General features: G+C 45.1%; 2 protein-coding genes across 8 annotated transcripts in view; one reads left to right on the forward strand and one right to left on the reverse strand.

Annotated features, from left to right (window-relative positions):
- SPIRE1 (spire type actin nucleation factor 1) overlaps positions 1–7016 on the forward strand; it is a 209253-nt gene extending 202237 nt beyond the window's left edge. For all 3 annotated transcript variants that reach the window (XM_041764959.1, XM_041764942.1, XM_041764950.1), the window contains 5 exons: positions 1757–1894; positions 2475–2545; positions 3116–3143; positions 3240–3376; positions 5165–7016. In XM_041764959.1, the coding sequence (XP_041620893.1) occupies positions 1757–1894; positions 2475–2545; positions 3116–3143; positions 3240–3376; positions 5165–5423 (633 nt within the window). In that variant the 3' untranslated portion in view covers positions 5424–7016. The remainder of the gene's footprint in view (positions 1–1756; positions 1895–2474; positions 2546–3115; positions 3144–3239; positions 3377–5164) is intronic.
- Positions 7017–9514: 2498 nt separating this feature from the next.
- The window catches only part of PRELID3A (PRELI domain containing 3A), a 35360-nt gene continuing 22257 nt past the window's right edge, over positions 9515–22617 (reverse strand). For 3 of the 5 annotated variants that reach the window (XM_041765520.1, XM_041765787.1, XM_041765873.1), the window contains one exon: positions 17400–18232. In XM_041765520.1, coding sequence (XP_041621454.1) covers positions 18149–18232 — 84 coding nt within the window. In that variant the 3' untranslated portion in view covers positions 17400–18148. Of the gene's footprint in view, positions 9728–17399; positions 18233–22617 lie in introns of those variants that run through there. The other 2 variants (XM_041765941.1, XM_041765612.1) reach the window with 1 other exon arrangement.

Here is a 22617-nt window from a genome sequence, read left to right on the forward strand (position 1 = left end):
ATACATTAGATTGTTCCAGCTCAGCGGTTTTGTCACATAGTTAGCTGTCAGAAAATGCACCATAGTCACACTCATCACTAATGAATAAATGACCGTAGGAAAGCTGCTTATGAAATATGTTAAAATATGTTAAAAACTGAGAAAAGCTATCATTCAGATGTGTGCAGCCAACAATGCTTATCTCATGCACAATCTTAGTGGCCTAACCTTCACACAGGCAGTGCATTGTTCCCACTTGACACTAGGCTATTTTCTCAGGGTGGGGCAAACCAGAGTAGATACTGGACAAGCCAATATAATCCAGTTATCTTTGAAAGCTTTTCCCATTGAAAGACAAAATTATGTGATGGTGATTTTTTTAAAAATATTTTAGACATCTTAGAGCAAATGATATAATCTTCCTGAACAGAATACCTTCCCACCCTCCAAGATACTATGCTCTTCCTCTTAAAAATTCAATTGCAGGATTTTTCTGCAAAACTTTTTTAAGCAAATTTAACCTTCTTTAAGTCAGCCTGGACAGAGATAATTTTGTATTGATTGTTAGTAAGAAGCAGTTCTTCAAACTATTTTTTTTGAAATGCTAATGTTTATCAAGTTTGCAACCTAGATTTGTTTTTGTTTTTCTGATTGAAAGACAGAACTGAATGTTAAAAACTCCATAAACTGACTGCATTCATAGTCATGTGCTTTCTCATTTGGCTTGTTTGATTCCAGAATGCCTGTTAGCAATGCTATTGTGTGTGTGTGGGAGTGAATTATAATGTGTTTGTACTGAGAACATTAAGTTTCAGTGTCCCTACACCACAATGGCCCCTGTGAAGCCTGGCAGGGTGAGAATGCACAAGACCATTCTGTCTTTCTATTAGATCCACCAATCAAACGCAGAGCCGAATGGGAAGCAAATGGGGGTGAGGCTCTTTATTCAGTGGGATCAGTTACATCAACATCTTCCTTGGCTGTTTTTAGGGAAAACATTAACATAAGACAGCCAGCATAAATATTTATTGTGAAATTCTTAAGATTTTCTCCACGTCTTTGCAGTGCTGACTGTGCATTCAACAGTCATTTAAAACTAATAACAGAAATCTTAGAGAACTGTGGGGTAGTCTGTAGAGGTTGCCTTTTGGCTGTAAACTGCACCAGTAGTTACATAGTCCAGTTCCACTCGTACCATTAGGATTTTTTAATGATATGCTGATGTAACTTACCACTAAATAATGCTTCTCAGTATAAATTACTAACCACCTTCTTTTGGCTATTCTGGGTACCACAGACCAGTTTTCTAAATAGTACCAGTGTCGCAGATTTGCTATTTATTAGCATATACTATACAATACAATAGGAAGTAATAATGTCTTTGAAAAATCACAAGGAGAAAACAGACTTCAATTTGGTTTAGAACAAGAAAATTTTCTTCAAGATTTCAATGCATAGATACATGGCTCTGCTTAACGGAATAGAAACTTGAGGCCAAATATGTACCCAAATGTAAGGAACTTTTCCTTTCCTGGAAATTTCAGTAAACCATAATGTTTGACATTATAGGTCCCCAGAAGTTTTCTGCCATCTGTTGTCTTAGTGTAATTAGAAATTATGTGGTCCCCAGAGTGAGCCAGCTCTGTTCCACAGTTCATTGGGAAACCTCCTTTCTTCTCTGAAGCTACTAACCAGGTGTCTGATCTGAAGGGAAACTGCACAGTGCCAGAAAAGGGGGGGTGGGAGTTTCTTATTCATGTGGAATTTTGAATTTCAGGAGGAATTTTGCTATCCAGTGGAATGCCTAGCTCTTACTGTGGAGGAAGTGATGCATATTCGTCAGGTCCTGGTGAAGGCAGAACTGGAAAAGTACCAACAGTATAAAGATGTCTACACCGCCTTGAAAAAAGGAAAGGTAGAGCTATTTCAAGTTGATTGATAAGTAGGATTAGAAGAATGGTCAGTGCCAGGCTTGGTCTCCTGAGGGAGTGGTCTCCTGGCAGCCAGATGGTAGAGGGGATTTTAGGAGATAAGAAGCTTATTCTCTAATACACAGTTCCTGTTCTGCCTTGTTTACAAAAAAAAAAAAAAAGGTATTTTTGTTTCTCCCTGAGAAATCAAAAACTGTGGAAGATTTAAAACAACCATAATAAATAACGGCATGCCTGCATAAAACCATGTGTGCATTTTAAAGGCTTGTAAAGAATATGTATCTGAGAAAGAGACTGTCTCAGAATTTCTTCAGATTGATTCCATGATGCTAAGCCTCTGAGAGCTATGACCTATTGCTACCTTTTAAAAGTTTAATTATAAGTAAATAAAGAGCCAAATTATAATTATCACAGAGCCAAACTTGAAAACAGAGTTTCTGAATTCTCTTTTTCCTTTTGTCTGCTAAACTTCCCCAATCTATAAATGTAAAGCATATTTAGACACATAAATTATGAATTAACTGCTGGCAATGCTTTTTTCTCTCTTTCAATTTGTCTTTCTAGCTCTGCTTTTGCTGCCGAACCAGAAGATTTTCCTTCTTCACCTGGTCTTACACCTGTCAGTTCTGTAAGAGGTAAGGTTTTTGTTTGTTTTTTGTTTTGTTTTGTTTTGTTTTTGTAATTGATGACAGTAGTCAAATACCAATTACATTTATACTTTAATAATTTTTCTACACAAGGAACAGCATTAGAGATTACCTAGCCCACTGTCATATTGTGCCATGCTCGTGGGTTAAATAATACTGATTTCTTCAAAAGAGCAGAGCAGTTACTTGGTATTAAACCTGGATAATGTTTCTCTGCATGTATTTCCTTTGTATGACCAAAATCATTCTAATAACCATATTTTCTGTTTAAACAGAAAAAAATTAGATGCGATTGTCTTAGTCTTATGATTCCCTTGATAGACAAATAAGAAAATCCCAGACAGATAGATGTAAGTTGATCCTTCTACAGGAAATACTGTAAGAGTTAAGTTTTACAGGTTGTCTTCTTGGTGATCCACAGTTGTATCAATTTGGTGGAAAAACCAGAGTTTTTGCAGTTTATTATAGAAATTCACAACCACTCAGTCATTGGCTTCTCTGACTTTCCAGTCACATCTATGGTATCATGCTGAGTAACACTTCTGATTTTGTATACAGGCCGGTGTGTTCACAGTGTTGCAAAAAGGTAAGCTAAGCTTGGTAAAATTATAAATGATGTTCATTTTAAGGAGTCTACCTCTTTAACAGTACTGCTCATTCTTGGTTTTATTTGGGATAATAGATGCGGCTGCCCTCCAAACCATACTCCACTCTTCCCATCTTTTCATTGGGACCTTCTGCCTTGCAAAGAGGGGAAAGTTGTATGAGGCCAGAAAAGCCCACCACTGGCCACCATCGGCCACTCCGGAGCATGGCCAGGTGAGCAAGGGGCCTGGGACCTCAGAGCATCCTCTGTAAAAGAAGATTTCTCCTTTTGAGGACTGCTGACGAGGTGGGGTTTTGACTCCAGGTGGTTTGGGTTGGCCCAGTGGCTGTGTGTGGCTGGGTGCTTGGTTTTAATGTAGTTTTGACTTGCATGCAAGTCTCCAAAACTTCCCAGAGGTAACTTGTCAAGGGGTAATGGCTGGTTACTTGAAGCATACTTGAATGTCATCATTTCTTTTCTACTTTAGAAATAATCACTTTTATGGGTCCTTTAAAAGTCATCTTTAAAATTGACCTTGTTTTCAGTGGAGTTGAAAACTTGCATGTAACAGTCTTATCTTTCTTTCCTTCTTTAATTTTAGAAAGCAAATTGTGTAGTTCCGGGTTTCCAGTGGTCTGCAATAACTTTGGCTTGTCTTCCTCTTGGAAATAGGACAGAAATAAAGCTTTATGCCAAAAGCTTTATGGCAATTTAAAAAAAAATTGCCTGAATATCAGTCCCTTTGCATTTAATGCAGAGTAAAGTTAGTATTGATCTTCAAGAAAGGACAAAAGGGATTCAGGCCAGCTTGCCACACACACACACACACACACACACACACACACACACACACGGGGCCAAAAAATGGAGTTTTATATACCAGCTGCCCCCTGTCGAGGAGGGACACTGGTACTGCTGCTTGAGTGTTGGGTGGTGGGATTCCTGCACACCACAGCTGTGGGCAGTGAGGCAGGGAAGCCAGGACCCCAGCAGGTGACTGCTGCCGCCCGCCCCCCCACCACCACCACCACCCGGGCTGTCCACTCTGCCCAGAGACCCTGCTGGCTCCTCCATGATGGCCTCCAACTTGGGACCGTCACCTGCAAGCTAAGGCGTGGTGGTGTTCCTTTCTGTACTTACTCTAAACTTCTGTTCTTGTTTGGTTTAATTGAAGGAGTACATGAATAGATGATTCCTAGTTATTTCGAAAAATTACCCAAAACATTTATTTTTATGTTGATCTAGTTAACTCCAGCTCTCTGAATCCAAAGAATTAGTCACCCAAGTAGAAGTGTTGGAGGAGGGGAAGGTATATTTGATAAATGCGAAAATGCTAAGGAAGCTGGTCTGAAGATAACTTTTCAGGATTAAGACCAATTGACTTCAGCTTACTATAGTCTGCCTACAGTTGACTCACGTTCACCAACCCTGACCCAGGGTCACTGGAAAAAAGGACTTGAAGTCCCTTCTGAATTACTGATAGGATGTTAGCAACATTTTGATTGCTTTTAGTTGTTGAAGTCCACTATATATCATGTATGGTATTCAGATGAATACTCTATCCCTTTTTCCAAAAGTGATACCAAGAGTTTTCAGTATTATTCTTTCTTAATAAAATACATTCCCTGGTTTCTTTTTTTAAAAACATTTTGAGCTTTTTTCCTTTTTTTTTTTTAATTTTTATTTATTTATGATAGTCACAGAGAGAGAGAGAGAGAGAGAGGCAGAGACACAGGCAGAGGGAGAAGCAGGCTCCATGCACCAGGAGCCCGATGGGGGATTTGATCCCGGGTCTCCAGGATCGTGCCCCGGGCCAAAGGCAGGCGCCAAACCGCTGCGCCACCCAGGGATCCCTTGAGCTTTATTTCCAATTAGAAATTCTTCCTTGAAAGAACATGAGGTGACTCGCTCATTCCATAATGTCTTGGCAACAAATTTACTTTTTGCACATATTTTCTTAGTATTGCAGTAGAACTGTAAGTAACACTACTGGATATTCTAAACATCTTGTTTTGTTCCAGGTTCTCCTCAAAATCTAAATCTGTAGACAAATCAGATGAAGAACTACAGTTTCCCAAAGAGCTGATGGAGGACTGGAGTACTATGGAGGTGTGTGTAGACTGCAAAAAGTTTATTTCGGAAATCATCAGTTCAAGCCGGCGCAGCCTGGTGTTGGCCAACAAAAGAGCCCGATTAAAAAGGAAAACACAGTCTTTCTATATGTCCTCACCAGGCCCCTCGGAATACTGCCCTTCAGAGAGGACTATCAATGAAATCTGAGCCTGTGCCTTTCAGTTGCTTTGTGTTCAGAGTCGGCACTAGTATAGAACACTGAGCTGGGCTGGCTCTCCTTGCCGTGGTCTTAGTTACTAGGCTTGAATTCGCATTAGATCAGGTTTTTGCTGCATCACGTTGTTCCACAGACTGAATGCTGTGTTCATATCGATTGATGATACGTGACAGGTCAGCCAATTTCTCATTTGCACCAAGAGAGAACAATAGTTTGAAACTTGGTTTTGTGTGTGTGTGGATTTGGAAGCCAGAGACTTTTTCCTTAGTTCAGTTCCCTACTGTTCCTCAGAGAATTTCCTGACTAAGGCAAAAAGCTTCTCATGTGAGAAATCAGCCTCACAAAGCTGTCGATGTTAGCACAGTTCTAAGCAGTAAGTCATATTGGCACTTCCACCTGACAGTGTTCCTATCTAATGTACATAGTGACCGGGCCCTGCCACACACCAGACACCTGGAGTCGGGGACCGGCTGTGTATCATGTCACGATACAAAACCCAGAAGGATTTGCTTATACTATCAAACTGATTTTAAATTATTGTTGCTCGGAGACAAAAAGACTACAGGAGGGACTTCATTCCTGCGTTCTAGTGCAAAACATCTGGATAAGCTGTACACCCAAGTGGGTGACCATTTCCTCTGAGCTGCTGTGTTTGCCCTGGTGCAATGGATCAGTGTCTTCTGAGTGGGTGACAGGTCTTCATTCCCTATCTTGAATGTATTATGGTTACTTGTAGTTTTGTAAAAGAGGTCTCAGAATAAAGTTTTGTGGGAGTTTCAGGACAAAGGGAAGCTAAAAGTTTGTCAAGAAGTTGAGTGTATTTTGGTTAACTTTGAAAACGATTGTGACAGCATTGGGGTGCCAGCTGCCACACTACAGGGAATGAGCTGGAGCTCATCCATCTTCAGCTACATTTTTCATAACTTTATAGTCTTAGCCATCACAACTAAATTAAGCCACAATTTGGTACCTGAGGTCTCAAACTGAAATTTATTTATTTTTATAAATGAATTTTAAGGGAAAAAACATTGTCTAGTTCTTTTAAAATTACAAGAAAATTAACCTGCTAATAGACTTTTTGGATGCTTTTTGCACAAGTTTTCCTTGTAAATGACTGGAGTGTGTAAGGTGAGTTTTTGATGAAGGTAGGTTGGAAGGTAGCACTGTTTACCTGAAATTTCTCAGCCTGTCTGTCCCGTACTAGGAGCTGTACTTTATTTTTAGTATGCTTTGTTGGCAAATTGAATTTAAATAAAAAATAAATTAAAAATAAATACATACATTTTTTAATTAAAAAAAATGACCAACCAATCAAATTGCCATGGATGTTTAGAAAATCAGTTAATGCACATGCACAATAATTTCCTAAAAGCTATAGGACACATCTGTAGTCAGCACTGCAACAGCACCATTAAAGGCATGGCAGTCACATTTCATACCACATCAAAGTATAGTAGCATTTCTATGTTAGATTAACAGTAATACCTCAGAACTGCTCTGGTAGTAGTTTGTAATGGATTGAAATGTACACTTTAGTAAATGGCTTAAAATTACTTATGAAATAAACTACCAATTGACTAAAATAATGCATGTTAACAGTTCCTCTGTATTTGCATGTAAAAAGTGGGCCACCAAAGAACCTTACTGATTTTGCACATGTTTAAATTACTGTAAAGACTCTTGTATTAGCGATTTAAACATTTTATTGGGTGAATCTCATTTATAAAATTTTCCAAGGCATTATTTGGACTCTATACCCTTGATGGTTCGGTGGAAGCCACACCCTCTGAGGGCCCCAGGTTTGGGTCTCTATATGACTACTGGGAAACAATGGTATTTGTGTATGTATATAGACATGACACACAGTAATGTGCTTTTTAAAATAATGATGAGTTTACTGCTGTTACTAAGACATAGGAAACTAAGCCCCTGAAATGAGAATTTCATTCACATTTACAAGGCAGATACCTAGCCCATCTCAGTTTTTGCTTCACTCCTTCAGGTTTATGATGCTCTTGGCTGATTTGGGCGTTATGATCACTCTTCCCAGAGTGTTAGAATGTGAATCCTTCAGTGGCATTAATGAGGTTTGTCAAGTGGTTGGTGCATCTACATGAGACAGTTTGCAGTATGAGAAGACGACACACAACACAGTTAAAAGTGTAGAAATTGAATTAGCATCACTTTTTATTGCCAAAACAATTTCTTGACAGTTTCTCCCATATCCATGACATGAACCCAGTACCTCAATTAAATTAAGTAATTCCCAGAGAGAAATTCACTAACAGCTAGTGCAGAGTGGTTTGACGCCTGTTAACCTAGTGTTACCTTAGTCCTCTTTCTTGTCTTAACTACTAAAAGAACATACCTTCACAGTATTCCTTTTTTCTTGGTTTCTGGCATTTGCACCTGATCCAACACCACCAAATCATTGGCTAGCTGGTCGGAAGGAGATGTGTCTGAGAGCTCGTGTGTACACCCGAGCAGCCTTTGGCACATCCTCTAGCACCTGTTCCGTTTGTCCCAGACCTCACAAGCCCACCCTGCTGGGAGATCATTCCTTCCCCACGGCTTAACTTTCTACCAGTGTCAGAGTAGATAAGAATACTTGTAAATACTGTTAATATATTTATTAATATTTGAAAGGCATTCATTCAGCAGACAATGGGAATTAACTCTTCAGGGACAAGTAAAATGGAAATAATTGCTATGTACATTGACATAACAGTCTTACTAGATTTCAAGTCTTAAGCCTCTCAAAACAGGAGTTTGTCATGTAGAAGCTTTAAAAATGATCTTACATTTGAAGACATGATATGATTAGCACTCATACCATGAATTTTTAAGGCTTTTATTTTTCTAACTGTATTAATAAATATAGGATTGGATTTTAGGAGTCAAATAGGAGACATGAAAGTTTTAAATTATGTTGCTATTTGCTAAAGCAAAATGGCAGAAAATTTTGTTTATGCAAAAACTGTTCGAGGGGCCATGGAGAAATGTGTACACTGACTGGACCTGGCTTCCTGTGTGTATGAAAGTCAGGGTATTGCTGGCATTCAGGGTGACATGACAGTACTAAACGTTTTCCATTCAAGTCTTTTAAAATTTAGGGAAAAATAAAATGGCTTTCTATCGTAACTTCTGTGTTGAGTTCCTATTGTAAAATGGTGATGTCTTTTGGTAACTAGTTGTAAGAAACCACCTAGGTTAGGAAGGCAAGATGCTTGTGTCATCAGTAAGTTAAGATTGGGTTGAGATATACAGTCTGACAAGGACCACACTAGAAACATTTTGAAAAGGGGCAGCTAGGTGGCTCAGTGAGTTAAGTGTCCGACTCTTGGTTTTGGCTCAGGTCATGATCTCAGGGTCATAGGATCAAGCCCTCATTGGGCTCTGTGCTCAGTGGGGAGTCTGCTTGAGATTCTCTTCCTCCTTCTCCCTTTGTCCCTCCCCTCACTCCTGCGCACACATTAAAATAAATTTTTTTTTTTTTTTTTTAAGAAAAAGGCAAAGGGGCCCCTGGGTGGTTCAGTCTGTTACATGTCTGCCTTTGGCTCAGGTCATGATCCCAGGGTCCTGGGATCAAGCCCCTCATCGGGCTCCCTGCTTAGCGGAGAGCCTGCTTCTCCCTCTCCAATCTGCTTCTACCCCTGCTTATGCGCTCATGCCTGCACTCTGTCAAATAAATAAAATCTTTTTAAGAAATAACTTTTTAAGGTAAAGGAAAACTTTCATTTATAATTAAAAAAAAAACACTTTGAAATGGAGCCACTGCCATAACTCTGTGTTAACCAGAAGCCATGACTTCTTTTTTTATCCTCAGCAGTGTAGGAAATTAAAATTCTGTAAATAGTACATAATGTTTCATCATATAAGAAAGCACATGCATGGAGACAAGAGCTTTTATGTGTTTTTTCTAAATAGAATTCCTCATTCTACTCTATTCTTAAAATGCCCCATGCTTAGGAAATTTCCTATTGTAGCATGTAAATTGCTTGAGGAGAAAACTAGAAAGATTCAACCCAGAGTGAGCTTAGGGAAGCTCTTATGTTTCTGTTAACTAAAGAGCATCATTTAAGGTCTTTACATACCATAGATATTACCTGATACTGAATTTGAATCTTATTTCCACAAGCTGTGCCCTTATTTGTCAGGCATATTTGAGGATCTTCTTCCACCGAAGCTTCTCTGTGAGGTATATATAACCAGACGTGTGTCCAGCTCACACTCCAGTGTCCAGTGTGACTTGCTCAGTCCAAGTCAAGAGTCCTTGCCTTGTGTCTCCTGGACTCTAGAGACAGAAAATTTGGATACCACAAAGAGAAAAGCTTTGGGTAACCCTTCTAACTATATGTCTTTCTCCTTCCCAGGTTCAGTGAAGGAAAGTAGTAAATCCTCATAGTCTAGCATTTCATAAAGAGATCTATTTTTAGAAAAGAGCTTGATTATACATATGATGTGTTTAAAGACTTCAGTTCTTGTCCCTTTGCAGAATGTGTAGGTACACACCAATTCATTCTAATGTTCATACAGGGTATGCTCCTTCTCCCCTGTCAGTCAAAGGTTCATGTCTGGAAACCTTACCCACCCAAAAAGTTGAGGAGCTCAGAACTTACATAATATAAAACTCTGCCCACGCTAATTAAATGTTCAGGTGCAGTTACCTGGCAGACTGAATTTGCACCATTATTCTGGTGCATTCCATTAAAATGTATGTGATGTGTCATTTGTGTATTTAGAATAGGTCTTACTATGCAAAGTCAATTATGCTGGCAGAAAAACCCGAGCCATTTCAGAATCATTGAAGCAGTGGAAGGAAGAGAGCTTCAGAACTGGCAAGACATGGCTCTTAAAAAGTGGGGCATCAGAAGTTCCTTTCTGTCCTGCGGCTTTGGAAGTGAAGAATTGTCTGGATGTTTAAACACAACTCAGTGCTCAGATCTCTTCTGCTGCCCAGAGGGTCTGAGCCTTGGGTCCTGCGCTGGGAATGCTCTCGCAAGCTGCACTCATGAGTCTCATCATCTGTGGCTTGATAAAAGGAGGGACCTCCCTTGTCTTGGATGTGGCTGGCAAGGAGGGCCTGCATTTGGCAAGCTTGCTCACTTTTAAAGGGTTGCCCTTCTATACGTTCTTTGCTTTGGTGTTCCTTTGTGACTGAAGAATCATCAGCCCCTTTTCCCTAGAGCAACACAGCAGGGGACATCACATCCCAACTCCTCGCAGGAGCAGCGGTGTTAAGGAGTGGAAATGCCAGAGATGAAAGGGTTTCTGCAGAGCTACCCTGAATGTCCGGTTCCTAAGCAGTCATGATTTGAAAGCCGTAGGGAGGCACGTGGGGGGAGAAGGAACAGCAAGCCAGGCTCTGCACAGGTCAGTCTGCACGATGCAGCTACTGCTGTACGGAGCCCAAGGTGTAAACCAGAACCAGAATCCCTGCCACTTCTAAAGGGAAGAAATTTCGATCTCGGACATCCCAAAGTGAAAAGAAGCCTAAGAAGATTCCAGCTTGCCCACCAAGGAAGGGAACATGACTTGAGGTAAAAAGCCAGGAGTCCTCCCAGCACACTCTCAAGGCCATTTCAGAAGTCGGATTCAGAGAATGTAGACTTGGACTGGCACCGTGAGTGTAACTGGCTGGGCGCTCCTGCCCCAAGCGACTCCTGTGACCGCCTGAAATCTTCCCCCGTGTAGCCCGTGGTAGACACAGCTGCACAACAAGAACTGGGCCTTCCTCCACTCCAGCCCTAGCGAGAAGGGTTTTCCAGGATGGGAGCTTTCATTCTGATGACTGAAATGAGTCTGTAATCAGGGAAGCTGACCTTTCTGCAGCACCTGGTTTCCAGTATTGGAAATGGCTCTAACTGACCTATGCTCCAGACAACAGAACAGCTGTTCGACATTGGGAAGGTCCCTTAACGTTTCTGGATTTCAGTTTCATCCATTTTAAAGCAACGGGGTTAGCAGATGAGGTGATCTCTAAGTCTGTTTTAACCAGGAAGAGGCAGGCATTCAACACACTGGAGCAAACAGCCAGTACTACACAGGTGCCGACCAGTAAGTACCGGAGAGCCTGAGCCAGGCCTAACAAGAAATTGAGGAAAATCTTTGTGCATCCAAGCCAACCCTTTCATTAAAATGAAGTGTGAGGTGACTGGTACTTTCCAGGCAATATTTGTTTTTGTTTTTTTAAGATTTTATTTACTTATTCATGAGACACAGAGAGAGGGAGAAGCAGGCTCCATCCAGGGAGCCCGATGTGGGACTCGATCTCGGGACTCCAGGATCATGTCCTGAGCCAAAGGCAGGCGCTAAACTGCTGAGCCACCCAGGGATCCCCAGCAATATTTCTTTTGGTGACAAACCTGATTATGTGTACTACACAAACACAAGAAAAAGTGCAAAATAGGGCAGCCCCGGTGGCTCAGAGGTTTAGCGCCGCCTTTGGCCCAGGGTATGATCCTGGAGACCGGGATCGAGTCCCATGTCGGGCTCCCTGCATGGAGCCTGCGTCTCCCTCTGCCTGTGTCCCTGCCTCTCTGTGTATCTGTCATAAATAAATAAAATCTTAAAAAAAAAAAAAAGAAGAAAAAGTGCAAAATATGCTGCATTTATTTGAAACTTGGGGAGCCAAAGACAAAAATTCAGCTTTACTAATTGTTGTAAAGAATCCAAGTCCTTGTGTGTCAGCTATACCTCATTTAAAAACAGACACAAAACCCCCAGCGTTTTACATGAACATCTGGTTACTGATGGTTCATCTCCCAACCCTATGCAGTGGGAAGACCGTCTCAGACCTGGCAAGTCTGCTCCCACCCGGTGATGTGTATTCCTGTCCGACATGTAAAGAGAAGCAGGTAGCCGTAGGGGAGACTACATGTGACAGACTATCTTCATTGCATTAAAAGGAAGCAAACAGGCAATTCTTGTCCAGTTTGGTCAAAGAACCAGTTAGCCACCTACAGGGAGTCCCCAGTATATCCACCTCCCAGTGTAGTAATGGGATCCCACAGCCAAGAAGCTGGTCTCTTTGGCCCTCTTGGTGCTGTAAACCCCATCACTGCCGGGCTCTCTTCTCCACCAAGTATCTCTGCTAGTGACTCTCAGAGCTCAAAGTGATCCGAGAAGGCATTCAGTCCTCACCCCAGCCGCTGGCAAGCTCTGGACTCTTTTGATATGTGTCCAAGGACCAGGGAGACACTTATTTCTGCAAAGTTCTATCTTTGCACAGTTCTGATGCTTGGGAAGTCCTGCCCTCATGTAATTTACTCCCATTGTTTACCCCCTGGTTCTGTCTCATGTGGCTCTGCAGAACGTGCCTGCTTTCCCAAGCGGCTGCCTTAAGTAGTCTCCTAATTCTCCTGTCTCCCTTCTCCTTCCTCCCTTCTCCCTCCTCCCTTCTCCATTTCTCATTCCATTGCACTCAGCAAGCACCTAACACGCTACTAAATTGTGCCAGGAAGACAAGATTTCCTCACTGCCGTATCCCGTCTCTAGCATGTAACAGGTGCTCAATAAATGTCTGTGGAGTGAATTAATGATGGAATGAGCGGGAAATGAGAAGTGAGAAATACAAAGATGGAACCAGCAAGATGTCTCCAAAACATTTGTGATTTTCATCTGTGCTCTCTAACAGATAGCAGCCACGAGCAGCCCCCGTTCCTCGAGGTCAGTAAGCCACCGCAGTCCTAAGGTGCTAACTAGAATGGAGAAGCTTGAGTCCGTAGCTCACGCCGTTGACATGGTTGACTTGGAGCTGCAGAAACTCTGGGGGCCGTCTGGGCCTCCTCCCTGACCCTGATAAATGGCACGCACCGCACCGTTCTCTCTGGGTGCCCTGCTCCCAGAGCTCCTGGGTGGAGTTGCGGGCACAGCCCTGCCTCCCCGACCAGCTTTTTCCCATTAACAAACTGATGTGCAGATGTGTAGAGATCTTGGAGACCTAGAACTGAAGCTACGACATACATGCAGAAGGCATATTTGTCAGTACTGAGTCTGTACGCAACTTTTTACCACTTGCCTCTTGGACATTATGGGAGTTCACTCTTTCTGGTAATCATAACATTTTAATTAAACTTTATGTGCCACCGGACTGATAGTTTAAAAATCGTAAACTACAGTTGCCCCTTGAACAATATGGGTTTGAGCTATGCGGGTCCTCAATGCAGATTAGTTTTTTTTTTCTTAATAAATACAGTAAAGTACTATCAGCATATTTCTCATTTTCTGAGTATTTTCTTTAGCTTATTATATTGTGAGAATACAGTATAGGTTACATATACAAAATATGTGTTAATTGACTATGTACTTGGTAAGGCTTCTGATCAATAGTAAGCTATTAGTAAAGTTTTGGGGAGTCAGAAGTTATATGGGGTTTTTTGACTGGGGAGACATCAGTTCCCCTAACACCTGCATTGTTCAAGGGTCAACTGTATTTCAACTTTGTCATAGCAAAACAATTTGGTCAATAAAAGAAAATAAGGAAAGCTATGGAGATAAGCATTATGATCGTAGATAATCTGTGCTGTGTACTATTAATACATAATTTTTAAAAATATTTTTTGATTTTCAGTAACCAGTTATTGAGCACATACCCTATATCAGATACCATGCTAAGCACCCTCAGCCACATTATCTCCCTTTATCCTCAACTCTGAAGTAGGCACTATTAATATCCTCTCTTAGAGACCAGAAACAGGAATAACGAGGTTGTCATTTGCCCAGCGTCCAGCCTGAGGTGTCTCCAATTCCAAAGCTGTGCTGCATAGCCCTGCGACATTTCCAGCTGTGTTTCGTGTTAGGTGTGATGACTCTGAATCCAGTTCTCACATCACCAAAGCACTTACAAATGCCCACAAATGTGTGTGCAAAGCAGAACATCTGATCTTGACTCCTGAGGAACTGTAAACTGGCTGGCCAGCTACGTGAACAGATTAAAAAAAAAAAAAAAAAAGCCCAAAGGAGCATAAATGTCTAGGAATGGCATCAGTCAAGGACACCTCACAGAAGTCTATTTTCCCATGGCTTCAGAGGAGGGAGAGTATTTCCCACAGTGCAATCTGATGCCCACCTGAGTCCGAGTCATCTGGGCCAACGCTGAGGTCTGGTTTTGATTTTCTCCAAAAAGGAGTAAAAAAAAAAAAACCTCTTATTCAAGGGAGTTATAATGAGATTATTCTTGAATAATCGGACAAGAAGTGGAACAGGATGAAAAGGGGGCCACTTAGAAAGTGATTGTACAAACAATATAAAATGAATTATTAGTAGGCACCTGGGTGGCTTAGTTAAGCGTCTACCATCATTTTTTTATTTTAAGATTTTATTTATCCATTCACAGAAACACAGAGGCACAGGGAAAGGGCAAAGCAGGCTCCACACAGGGAGCCTGACGTGGGACTCGATCCAGGGTCCCCAGGATCAAACCCCGGGCTGCAGACGGCGCCAAACCGCTGCGCCACCGGGGCTGCCCAAGCATATGCCTTTGACGGGTCATGATCATGATCCCCAGGTCCTGGGATCGAGGCCGTATCCCTGTCTCTCATGAATAAAATTTTTTTAAAATATGAAGTATTAGCTATCTATCGTTATGTAACATTACCCCAAGCCACTGGCTTGAAACAACAAACATCATGTCACGAGTTGCCGTGGTTCAGAAAACGACGAGCCTGAGCGGGACCGCTCTGCCTACCACCCCCGCGGGGTGTCAGCTGCGTCCGGCGTCGGCCCGAGGCTTCCCCGCTCCCAGGACTGAGCCTCCCCACGCCCGCCCGGCGGCGGCTGCTCCTGGGGCGGGACCGGGACCTGGACGGGGACCGGAGCGGGGACGGGGACGGGGGCCGGAGCGGGGACGGGGACGGGGACCGGAGCGGGGACGGGGGCCGGAGCGGGGATGGGGACGGGGACCGGAGCGGGAGCGGGGTCGGGGACGGGGGCGGGGACGGGGGCCGGAGCTGGGACGGGGACGGGGACCCGAGCGGGGACGGGGGCGGGGACGGGGGCCGGAGCTGGGACGGGGACGGGGACCGGAGCGGGGACGGGGACCGGAGCGGGAGCGGGGTCGGGGACGGGGGCGGGGACGGGGGCCGGAGCTGGGACGGGGACGGGGACCGGAGCGGGACGGAGGCGGGGACGGGGACCGGGTCGGGGGCGGGACGGGAAGGGGGACCGGAGCGGGTCGCCGCAGCGCAAGGGAGGCTCGACGAGCCAGGCGCGAGTCAGTGCCTCTAACAACCCGCCTGCGAGGCGGAGGTCGCGGGGCGCGCTGCGCTGCCCTGCGCCCAGGCCGACCGCGGCGTGGAAGTGGGGGGGCGGCCGACTGACCCGAGGCCTTTCGCGGGAATGTGTGGTTTCCAACAGGCTACAGAGAGAAAGCAGCAGGAGGAAGTCTCATATAACTCAGGTTTTGAATTTGGGAAATGGAAGTAGGGCTACTTAGAAATGGGGGAAAAGAAGGCGGTTTGGTGAAAGGGAACAAATTTAGTTTTATTCATGTTGACCGAGAGAGGTCACGGACTCCCCAAGAAAGGGGTCGGCTTCAAGGGCCGGGCGTGAACAATAAGCCTCCTGGGGTCTCCCCGCCTACGCTTCTGGGGGGTGGGGGCGCGGGGATTTACAACCCTATACAAGTGCAGAACCAGCCGCAGCTCCCAGGCTCTAGCACACCCCCCCACCCCCCCTCCACTCCCCCCACCCCCCACCCCCCGGCCAAGCTGTGCTCTGGCCGCTGAAGACGGGCAGGAGCGTGCTGAGCGGCCCGGTAGTCTCCTCCGGGTCTCAGGCTTGCCTCTTCCATCAACCACGGCTGACTCAGCAGTGATTATAAAAGTTAGAATGGGGGGGGGGGGGCGGGGGGCGCGGCGGCTGGGGCGGGCTCTGTCGGTAAAGCACCGGACTTCGGCTCGGGTCACGATCCTGGGTTTGGGACTGAGCCTCGCTGGGGCCCTCTGCTCAGCGGGGAGCCTGCTTTGCCCTCTGCCTCGCTAGGTACTGTGCGCTGCGCTCACAGGCTCTTCTGTCAAATAAAAATCTTTTAAAAATTTTAAACAAAAGTTAAAATACATGCTTGACCAGATATTCCAAGTATGTTCCATCAATGAAGCCCAGTATTCCCAATTCCAGCCCGCACAGTGGTGCCCGGCCCCCCACCCAGAGACTCTGCGGCCCAAGGCCCATGGCAGGCCCAGTGCCAGCAGCTGATGGCAGGGCACAGGGGGCCAGGGAGCCACCAGGCCGTGGGCTGGGGCGCTTTCCATCAGCTCCCGCCTTCCGACCTTTGAGGGGAAAATCAGTCTGCAATTTACAAGGATACAGTTTCCTGAAGCTCCAAGTTCACAGGCTGTGCACACCATTACCCCTGCATACCTATAATCCGATGGCTGGAGCACAGAGACAACGCTCCTCTGCCCCCCAAGTCACCCAAATAAGTAACCCTCCTGCTTCTCTGGACCCTGAAGTGTGACAGCCCCAGAGCACACCTGCTCTGAATACAGCAGGCATTCACTGAGGCTCCTCCAGGCCGGGATCTGCTGGGGGAAAGATGAAGTTCCCAACAGAGACACACAGCAATCAACCTCTGTATCAAAGCGCACCGTCCCCTTCCTTGAGGTGAGGACAGAAACGCTGGAGGCAAGTGGTCCTGAATCTGGGAAAGCCAAAAAACCACGGGCTCAAATCAGATACAGCCTGAATAGTTGGTTCTAATGCCAAACGGGTGGAACAGTCTTCAAAGAGTACAAAGAGTATTTAGTACAACCACTTTTCCTACAAAAAGGGAAAACTTGTTCCCAGAGAGTACCTGGCTCTGCTTCTAGAGGAACCTTCTGGAAGGAGCTACTTAACCAGAAGGTGGGAACCAATACAAAGACCAAAGGATGTCCTAGGGTGCTCCCACAGCTCTAGAAGGCCCAACTTCCCAGAGGAAAGAGCATCCCAGTAACTTCTGCTTTGACAGAGCTGACACCAGTAGCTAGTGTATTCAACCTTTATTCCTACCAAACTCAAGGGCCACGGTAACAGGGATGTAACACTGGAAACTAAGAAAAGGCAGCAGGATTCTGGATTTATTTCTATACTTTGGGAAATAAAAGCCTTAGGCAAGTAATAAGACAAGATCAAAATAACTAGTTTCTCCTGATACTCCAGTGGAAGATAAAATCTGGTCAGTAAATTAAGTGTGCATGCAGGGCGGCTGTAATATTTGTGGGGTGTCACCGAGGTCCAGAGAGGGCGGGCAGGCCTGAGCACAGGCCCACAGGTGCCAGGCGGGAGGAATCCCCGGCCGGGGACCGGCCAGACCCCAACACCCAAACCCACGAGAAACTACTAGTTGAAGGTTGGGACACAGCCATTCCCTTTTACACTCTGATATTTTGGCTTCTGGGGAAGGGACAGCGGAGATTCAACTTCTTGTTTAACAAAACTTTCCAAAAAAAAAAAAAAAAGTAAAGAAAAGGCGAAGGTAAGCTGTAGGCCAGCATGTGGCCAATCCCCTGCCTTCCCCAGAGTCCCCTTCCTAAACGTCCCCCTACTAGGGAGGCGCTGATCCCGAGGGCTCGCTCCCACAGAGCCCTGCGGGAGGGGCGCAATGCCGGGGCGGGGGAGGCTGGGAGGGGGCGGCGGGGGAAGGGGTGGGGGGTGGGGCCGCGGGGCGCACGCCCGCCACCTGCCGCTGCGCCTGCGAGTCGCTGGTGGTCTCCGGGTCTGGGCGCCGCGGTGCTCACGCTCCGGCGCAGGCGGGGGTCGCCAGGCCCTCCAGCTCCGCGTTGAGCCGGCCGATGACCCACTCCAAGGCCTCGCGCCCCTGCGGAGAGAAGAGCGCTGAGCGAGTCCCGGGGCGCACGGCCCTACAGCCGCCCCGGGAGAGGACGACGCCCGCTAGCGCCTCTGTGCGCCGGCACCGGCCCGCGGAGCCCGGCGGCCCCACTGAGCAGCAGCGCCCGCGGGGAGAGTGCTGGGACGCAGCACTGGCTGACTAAAGTTAGCCTTTGAGTATGTTCTCCAGTTAGAGATCGAGGCTTAATTTCCCCGTGACTCAGGGCCGCCAGGGGGGCGTCTGCCCTCGGCTCGGGGCGTGACCCCGGGGTCCCGGGATCAAGTCTCATCGGGCTCCGTGCACGGAGCCTGCTTCTCCCTCTGCCTGTGTCTCTGCCTCTCTCTCGCTCTCTCCCTCTCTCTCATATGACTAAATAAATAAAATCTTAAAAAAAAAAAAAAAGTTTCCCGCGGCTCTGCGCCCCAGCTGCCATGCGATGCTATCATGCGGCATTGGTTGTTGCACTGATGGTGAATTACAAACGGAGTCGCACAAATAAATACCGAATCCATCCCAGACCCAAAACAACATCGCCAGCCCGACTATTTATGCCAAAGAAATTCTGAAAATAATCACTACCACTTTCTTAAGAACTATCTTAACATTTTAAAAATTTATCATTTTTTTGATAAATTTTGAAAGCAGAGGAGAATTAAGAACCCACAGGTGCATATGCTTATTTTGACCACACTTCATCTCACCCAAAATGTGAAGTGGACCTAGTAAGTGCCATGTACACACCGCGCCCCAAGAATGAAGGCTGAAGCTATACCGAGTTCCCTACACACACCCGATCCAGCATCCGAGTCAAGACAACTGACCTGTTCTGACACTCCCATCCCTGCTTCAAAATGTGGTTTCCCAAAGCACAGATTTCCGCGTTCCCCTCTAGAACAGAACCCCTTACACGACAATTCTCAGACCATCAGCCCTGCGAGGTTACCTAGTTACCCTCAGTGGACCAGAGTTAACCTAGGAGGGGAACAGAGGCTGTCACCAGTGTCGGAGGCTGATACACGCTCATGAGGCCAGAGTACAGTTTGCAGCAGTGACAGGTGTCGTGCCCTGCACCCATGGCCTCTGCACACCAGGGTTTACCTGCAAGGAGCCCTCAAATCCTTCAGGAAGTAAGACCTCAGTGCTACACAACTAAACCTCAAGAGGGAACTTTTAAAGAAAATGTAGCTTAAAAACAGAAAAAAGACAAGCACAAAGGAGTATATACAGTATAGCTCCATCTGTGTTTAATGAAGGAAAGAAAATGAAAAAAACATTAATAACTTGCATTTGCATAACGCACTTCTAGAAGCCTTGGTAAAAATTAGGAGTTAACTGGCAAAGGCCAAGCACTCTTCCTCTAAAGGGAGGTTTTTACTCTTCAACAGAGTCCTGTGTTGTTGTTTCTTTGTTCCCATAAAAATGGACTGCATTTATGTCTTTTTTGAAAGAGTGTTATTTATAAAAAGCCAACAGAACTTTGACTTTGACTTGAAGATCGTGGGGACAACAACCTTTGGCCCTTTGTCCGAAAAACCCTCGGGAATCCGAGAGAGACAAAATCCAGGAGCTGCGGAGTCAGCGTCCCCACCGCCCCCCGCGAGGAATCGCAAAGCCCTGGCATCGGCTGGCAGCAGCGGCCATCCAGAGAGAGGGGACACGCAGGACAGCAGGTGACGGCCTGCAAGGTGTTAACAGCCCGGCTCCTAGACCCCTCCCCGCCCCCCAGGGGTTGAGGGGTCTGTCGGGAGAAACGGAACCACTTCAGAGAAAAGGCGCAGGGCCACCTCAGTGAAGCCCAGCTGCCAGCCCAGAGCCGCGGGGCCACCCGCGCTTGGGCTCGGTCGGTCGGTACCTGACAGCGAAGGACATCTGCGTGGCCTCCCCACCAAGGGGCGCAGGGGAGACACCCAGATGCCACAGGACGACGGGACGCTTGCTTCGCGTCCGCTTCTGCAGACACAGGAGGGAAGACACCACCTCTGTGAAGCAAGAATGGGAGGCCACAGGGAACAGCAAAGGTTGGCAAATTAAAAATACAATCTGCCAAAATAAAAATTAGTGAAGTTGTTGAACGACAAAGTCCCGGAAATCTCCCCAAAGGTAGAACACAGATGAGAAAATATAAGAAAATTGTGAGGTCAATCCCTAGATTGAGGAAGCTGACAGCTTCCTAGAGGACGTCTAGGAAAGGAGAATAGTGGGGAAATGATGGAAGAAATCATCAGAACGAAAGGGACCACCCAGTTCCCGACCCGATGAGTCGAGGGTTGTTGTGGGTTTTGGTTTTTGTTGCTTTTGTTTTTGATGTCTCCTTGCTGGCCTGAGCTAAGCTTTATGTATGCAGGTATGCATGTATGTACGCGTCGGTCTACAGCTATACACTTCTATGTTCTTCTTTTTTCATGAAATGAAATTCACATAAGTTAACCATTGTCAAGCGTACAATTCAACGGTATTTAGTATATTCACAATGTTTTGCAACCACCACCTCCGTCTACTTCAAAACATTGTCATCACCCCAAGAGGAAATCTCAAACACATAAAGCAGACTCTTCCCCCATCCATACTTTCCTCTCCTCCCTCCCCATCCTGGCAACAACCTATCTGCTTTCGTCTATGGATTACAAGACTGCATATAAATGGAACTACATAGTACGTGGCCTTGTGTGTCTGGGTTCTTTTATTTTGCATAATGCTTTAGAGATTCATCCATGTTGTAGTGTGGATCAATACTTCATTCCTTTTTATAGCCGAATAATATTCCAGTGAATATATGGACCACCTTTTGTTTATCCATTTATTAGCTGAAGGACATTTGAGTTTCTACCTTTTGGCTACTGTAAGTAGTGCTACTGAGAACATTTACGTACAAGTATTTGTGTACTGGTTTTCTTTTTCTTTCTTTTTTAAGAATTTATTTATTTATTTATTTATTTATTTATTTATTTATTTATTTTTAAAGATTTTATTTATTTATTCAGAGACACAGCTAGAGAGAGAGAGAGAGGCAGAGACACAGGCAGAGAGAGAAGCAGGCACCATGCAGGGAGCCCGATGCCGGCCGATCCGGGGTCTCCAGGATCACACCCCGGGCTGCAGGCGGCGCTAAACCGCTGCGCCACGGGGGCTGCCCAGATTTTATTTATTTATTCATGAGAGACACAGAGAAAGGCAGAGTCACAGGCAGAGGGAGAGCAGGCCCCCATGCAGGGAGCCCCATGCAGGACTTGATCCCGGGTCCCTGGGATCACGACTTCAGCTGAAGGCAGATGCTTAATGACTGAACCTCCCTGGCATCCCTGTGTACTTGTTTTCAATACTTTTGGGTATATAACTAGGGGTGGAGTGGCTATGCCATTTTACATTTACACCAATATGAACAAAGGTTCCAAGTTCTCCATATCTTTGCAAATGCTTACTTTCCACTTAGTTTATTATAGCCACTCCAGTGGTTATGAGTGGTTTCTGTGGGTTCCATTTGCATTTCCCTAATGAATAATGAGGTTGAGCATTTTTTTCCTTGTAGTTATTGGCCATTTGTATGTCTTCTTTGGAGAAATATCTATTCAGATTCTTTGCCCATTTTTTAGAAAAAGTTTTTATTTTAGAGAGAGCATGCCTGATTGGGAGCAGGAGAGGGGGGAAAGAGAATCTTAAACAGACTCCCCACTGAGCTTGGATCCTGACACAGGGCTCAATCCCATGATCCCAAGATCACAGTCTGAGTGGAAATCAAGGGTATGACCCTTAACCAACTGTGCCACCCAGGCGTCCCTGCACATTTTAACATTGAGTTTTCTTTTTGTGGTTGACTTCTAAGAGGTATTTTATATATTCTGGATAATAGACCCTTACCAGATACATGATTTGCCATTTTTTTCTTCCATTCTGTATTTTGTCTTTCTGCTTTCTTGATAATGTTCTTTAATGCACAAAATTTTTAATAATGATGAAGCCAAATTTATCTTTCTCTTTTGTTGTCATATTTAGGAATCCATTGCCAAATCCAAGATCATGAATATATATCCTATGTTTTCTTCTAAGAGTTGTATAGTTTTTGTTCTTGTACACAGGTCTTTGATCCATTTTGAGTTAGTTTTTGTATATGGTGTGAGGTAGTGGTCCAACTTCATTCTCTTATACGTAGATATCCAGTTGTCCCAGCACCATTTGTTGAAGAGACTAATCTTCATTGAATTGCTTTGGTACCCTAGTTGAATATTAATTGACCACAGATACATAGGTTTACCTCTGGACTCTCACTTTGAGTCCATTGGCCTATTTGTCTCTCTTTATGTTGGTCTCACATTGTTTTGAGTACTGTAGCTTTATAAGAAGTTTTGAAATTGGGAAGTATGAGTACTCCAAGTTTG

The sequence above is a fragment of the Vulpes lagopus genome, chromosome 1, assembly GCF_018345385.1.
Source record: "Vulpes lagopus strain Blue_001 chromosome 1, ASM1834538v1, whole genome shotgun sequence".
Lineage (NCBI taxonomy): Eukaryota > Metazoa > Chordata > Mammalia > Carnivora > Canidae > Vulpes > Vulpes lagopus.